At 36.1% G+C, this 4661-nt stretch overlaps 1 protein-coding gene across 1 annotated transcript; it reads right to left on the bottom strand.

The window, feature by feature from the left end:
* Positions 1-276: 276 nt before the first annotated feature.
* On the bottom strand, positions 277-4199 carry LOC100649786 (chromaffin granule amine transporter). The gene is made up of 7 exons (XM_003401323.3): positions 3855-4199; positions 3151-3360; positions 2245-2511; positions 2016-2056; positions 1622-1768; positions 1049-1370; positions 277-879 (listed from the first exon to the last, which is right to left on the bottom strand). The coding sequence occupies exons 1-7, from the start codon at positions 3958-3960 to the stop codon at positions 662-664; spliced, it is 1311 nt and encodes a 436-aa protein (XP_003401371.3). The 5' UTR covers positions 3961-4199; the 3' UTR covers positions 277-661.
* Positions 4200-4661: the final 462 nt, after the last annotated feature.

Here is a 4661-nt window from a genome sequence, read left to right on the forward strand (position 1 = left end):
GTCCGCGGGACGTTACTTAGTAATTTCCAGGATGCTAATTTAGTTCGTTATAACTTACGACGTTGAGCTACTCTCCGTAGTATAGTTGAGTTGGAATACAATGATGTTGCTAATGTTGTTTTCGAGCGTTTCTGAGACATAAATTCGTAACAGAGTGTCCATGAAAACTACTTTGTTAATAATAGTTAATATTGACCGATCAAACTTCTCTGTAACGGTAAATGAGATAATATTCAATTTTTTATAAGCAAATAAGTGCAATACCGTTTATAAGAATATGTTGACAAAATACAATAATTTATTTCTATTTTTAAATTAATTCAGTAACTTTTATACAAGATGCACGTAGCTAATTATAACTATTTCTTCGCTTCTCCAACGAATAAGAAAAAGATACTTGGATCGATCATCGGCACTGATAGGTACAGAATATTACAAGTATTATGTCGTAGGATGTGTACCTATTTAATGTTTAGTATTTTATTTATTCATTGGGAAAAATATTTAAGGATCGTTTAATGTTTTTACGTTTATTTTTTGTCACTTCTTAAATTGGATTAATTTAACAAAAACCAGATATTACGACTTATCCTTATAGAATTATAATACATGTATAAAAGAGAAGTTAATCTTGATAATTGGTAGAAGCCGTTAAATTATATCAGAGATCGTCGTCAGAGTCTCGAAAACGCTCGTACTTCGCCACTGATTTCTGAAAGGTCTCGTAATCCTTCTTTTCATCTTGCTGAGTTAATAATTTTCTTCTTTCTAAGGTGAGGTATATCAGCAAAGGACAGTAACCGACGTTCATTAAGCCGATAATTCGCATAACCCATTGGAAACCGATCGTTTTCACCATTTCTCCTCCCACGATGGGACCTTGAACGAATATTCGTTATATTATATATTATCTAAAAGTTCCTTTATTCACCACTGTATTTATGACAAATTGAATTTTCTGAATTGAATTTGTTTGCGAACAACCGCATCAACTATTAAAAATATTTTGATTGAAAATACTTTTATAGAGCAAAATAAAATAGCTTACCAAGAGAATAGGCCAGACTAACAGCCACTTGTTGAATCGAGTAAACCGGACCATAATTACCATTTTGGTCCACAAAGCTAGCTAACAATGGCACTAGAGCAGCGTCCGCTACTCCAATACCTAAACCCATTCCTAAATGTGGAACTGCCAGTTGCAACATTGTCTGCGAGGATGGTATCAAAATGACACTTATACCAACTAAGAGCATGGCTAGAACAGCAATTTTACTTCGTCCGTAGCGGTAAGCTATCATGCCGAAAAAGTTGGTCCCAATTAGATAGCCCACGCTATCTGGAATGAACACTGTTCCCAGTTGCCATTTCTAAAAGAAATTTTTCTATATTTCTGTATTTTTTATATTTTGTCGTAATTATATATACATTCTTAATATTAGAACTACCAACAACTAGAAATATTTATCGAAATAACAGATATAATAGGAAAAGAAAGACAGGCACGTATCGATTGATCTTTTTGGCCATTCTGATAATTATAGCGTTAATCGATCAAATTTGTGACTCGAAATCATTGGAAGATAAATATTATAAGAGTAAAGTTGATACTTTTGGTAACCTTAGGTTTTATGTGAGTTCGTAACCAGATTGGTAAGCAGGACTCTAAGATAGCCATCGGTGATGTTGAACACCATATAGCTCCAAAAATTATTAGTACGTACGGATCGCATAGCAGATGTGTCCAAGACGTTTCTCGATCGCTCGACTAAAAATGTCGTTTATCGTGTTTGTAAATGAGATAAAAATCAGTAAAACTGAGTAAATAATAGAACTGAATAACATTCCGCTGTCCTACTGTATTCGTGCGTGACAAATTTTCAACGAAGAATTTCGTTGAACTAATCTTTTACCGTATTTTTTACTGTATTTGTCAAGTGTAGGAGGATCGTCGCAAGTTTAATTTGGAAGAAGAAATTCTATATTACAGTGTATATATAGCACATATTATATACCTCGCTGTTCATTTTGACGTCCAATGTAAAAATCTGCAGACCTAAAAGGAAATTACCATTGAGATCGTTGAAATCAAACGTGTAAATGCTTTATCAAGGAATCATTTCTACCGCGAATCATGAACCTCTGCAATCTCTTATAAGATTTATAAATTCTAATCTTCAATTTTCTAAAAAGAATCCTGAAATATTAAGTAGGTATTGAAATAAGAGTAAAAAAGGTTCGTACAAATAGTAACGACGATGAAACAAGACACCAATAGAAAAGGTGCCATTTTTCCTTCGAGATCGTAAAGGACAGAACCAATCGGATATCCAACAAGAACACCCAATGCTATGCTTCCAAGAACGAAGCCCATAATCTTGGACCTCTTGTCCTCTTCCGGGTACTGCGAAGCGACCAACGACATACCGGAAACGCCGATACACGCGGAGGAAATACCCTGGATGCTTCGAGCCAGAAACAGCACTTCGTAAGTTTGGCCAAACGCGAACACTGTAATAGTTGTCGCACTCAGAGGATGTCTTTGTTCTTACTTCGTCGAGCTTTTGGTAGTATTGTAAAATGCGAAAGACCAGGTTAAATATAAAGTGAAGCAGTGTTTTGGAGAAGAGAAAATTTGTTGCATTCAAGTGAAATAGTTTTGTGTTAAAGAATACTATGCAAAAATTTGAATGTTTCTTTCAAGGTTATTAATACATATCTTAAAGAATATCACCGATGAAATATAGTGATATTAATTTATTGATAATACATATTTCCTCAAATAAAATTATCCGTTATAGAAATTTTTGTGGCTACAATATTAAGTGTTTATTTCCCTTTTAGTAGTTAAATTACAATAGTTTTTAAGTTGTCGAGGAATTAAGAAAAAGATTTGGTCGCGGTTCTTATTAACTATTCTCGATGAAAATTTTGAAAGTAGCCTCGTCGAAAATTTAAAAAATTTAATTTTTAGCTTCGTTTGATCTTGTTTCGAGGAGGATTAATGAAGTGTTATTATCTGTGATATTTGTGATAGTTAAAAAATCGTTTCGCACGTTTCTAGGAAAATTGACGGCTTTTGATAGGCAAGGCAAATAGCATCGTATTGTACAACCGGTTTAAATAATTAGAAAAGTAGAATGAGCTTACGCATCGCTGCTAGTAGGAGACTTAGATTTCCAAGGAGCAATGGTTTGGTGTATCCAAAAGTAGCGGTAAAGATGCCCACAGCTGGATTTAGTATTAATTGCATTAACGCCTTTGAGCTTAATAATAATCCCACTCGACCATTCTCGTCGTCTTCATTGTTTATCGTCGAGTTTCCGTCCAAGGTGCAAAGATAGTCAGGAATAATCGGCACTGAAATATTTTTTATCGTTTCGACGATCCACGCAAATAAAGTCGATATTTGTGTAGAAAATCTTCAAAATCTCTTATAAAGAACAATTTCTAACGTTTTAACAATCATTAATGTTTTACCAACGGTTTCTAAAGTTTTTCTCTTATTTTATCTTATATTATCTAAAAAGAACAGTTACGAATATATTTGAACCAAATTAATAATACACCAAGGATCTCTAAAATTTTGTTCCACTTTTTATCTCTTTAACCCCTTAATCTACAACTACGGGCATAGCCCGTAGTACGATGATTCGGCCAAACGTAAATATTACGTGCATAAAGCGTAGTAGATGATCGGACCAAACGTAAATATTATGGGCATAGCCCGTAGTATGTACTACACAAGTCGTACGAATGGCTCGAAGGATGCGCGAGGTTGTTTACGTTTTCGGCCCAAATCGTAGGTTAAGGGGTTAAGAAGACCAATTACTAATATTCGAACAACACTTTACCAACAACCGTGAGTAACACGTTGTCCAGAAATAGGCTGAGGTAGACGACAGCAACGACGATTGCCCTCGAATTTCTTCCTGTCTCCATCATTGTCTTCGCCCACATTGAACCGAATTCTCAACGAACCAAACCCTTGAAGCACTCGATTACGATCACTCGAAGCTTCCAAGGACATAGTCTCTTAGTAGAATCGATTCTATCCCATACCCTTCCCATCGATCGGCAAATTTTTTCTTCTCTTGCGCGAGATCACACAAGTTGAGATCCAGTTAGCCGTCGACTTGGAGCAACTTCTCTCCGAATTCGCTTCCTTCGACACCAGAAACAGGGTTTTATACGTGACTGGAAAGCGAACCAGTCCCGATCATGCTTTTATAGGTATCCTGGCTGTGTCCTTGCGCAGAAGCTTTTTCAGAATACGCGAGTTGGAAAGCGAGTGTCGCGGGCCCCTATACACGACTTTCACGAACCGATGCACTTTTCGATTTATAGTTGTTACGGCCGCCTTATCGAACACCGCCAGCTACCCTGCTTTTCATTATTTTTCACCCGATCGTCACATAGCGTGGAGCTAAACCGTCAAGAAGATCGAACACTTTTACGAGATTTCGTTTGGCTTGAGAATTTAGTTGACTTCTTTTTGTTGTTTGCGAGGTTTTGTTCAGTTCAGTTCAGTTCAGTTCGGTTTGGTTCGGTTAGGTTCGGTTCGGTTCGGTTTAATATCAAAGGATCGTAAATTCGTACCATTAACTTTGCGGCTTAGGCATTTGATTTAAGAGCTTGCCAGACTTTGCATTTAAAGATTG

Source organism: Bombus terrestris, chromosome 15 (assembly GCF_910591885.1).
Source record: "Bombus terrestris chromosome 15, iyBomTerr1.2, whole genome shotgun sequence".
NCBI lineage: Eukaryota > Metazoa > Arthropoda > Insecta > Hymenoptera > Apidae > Bombus > Bombus terrestris.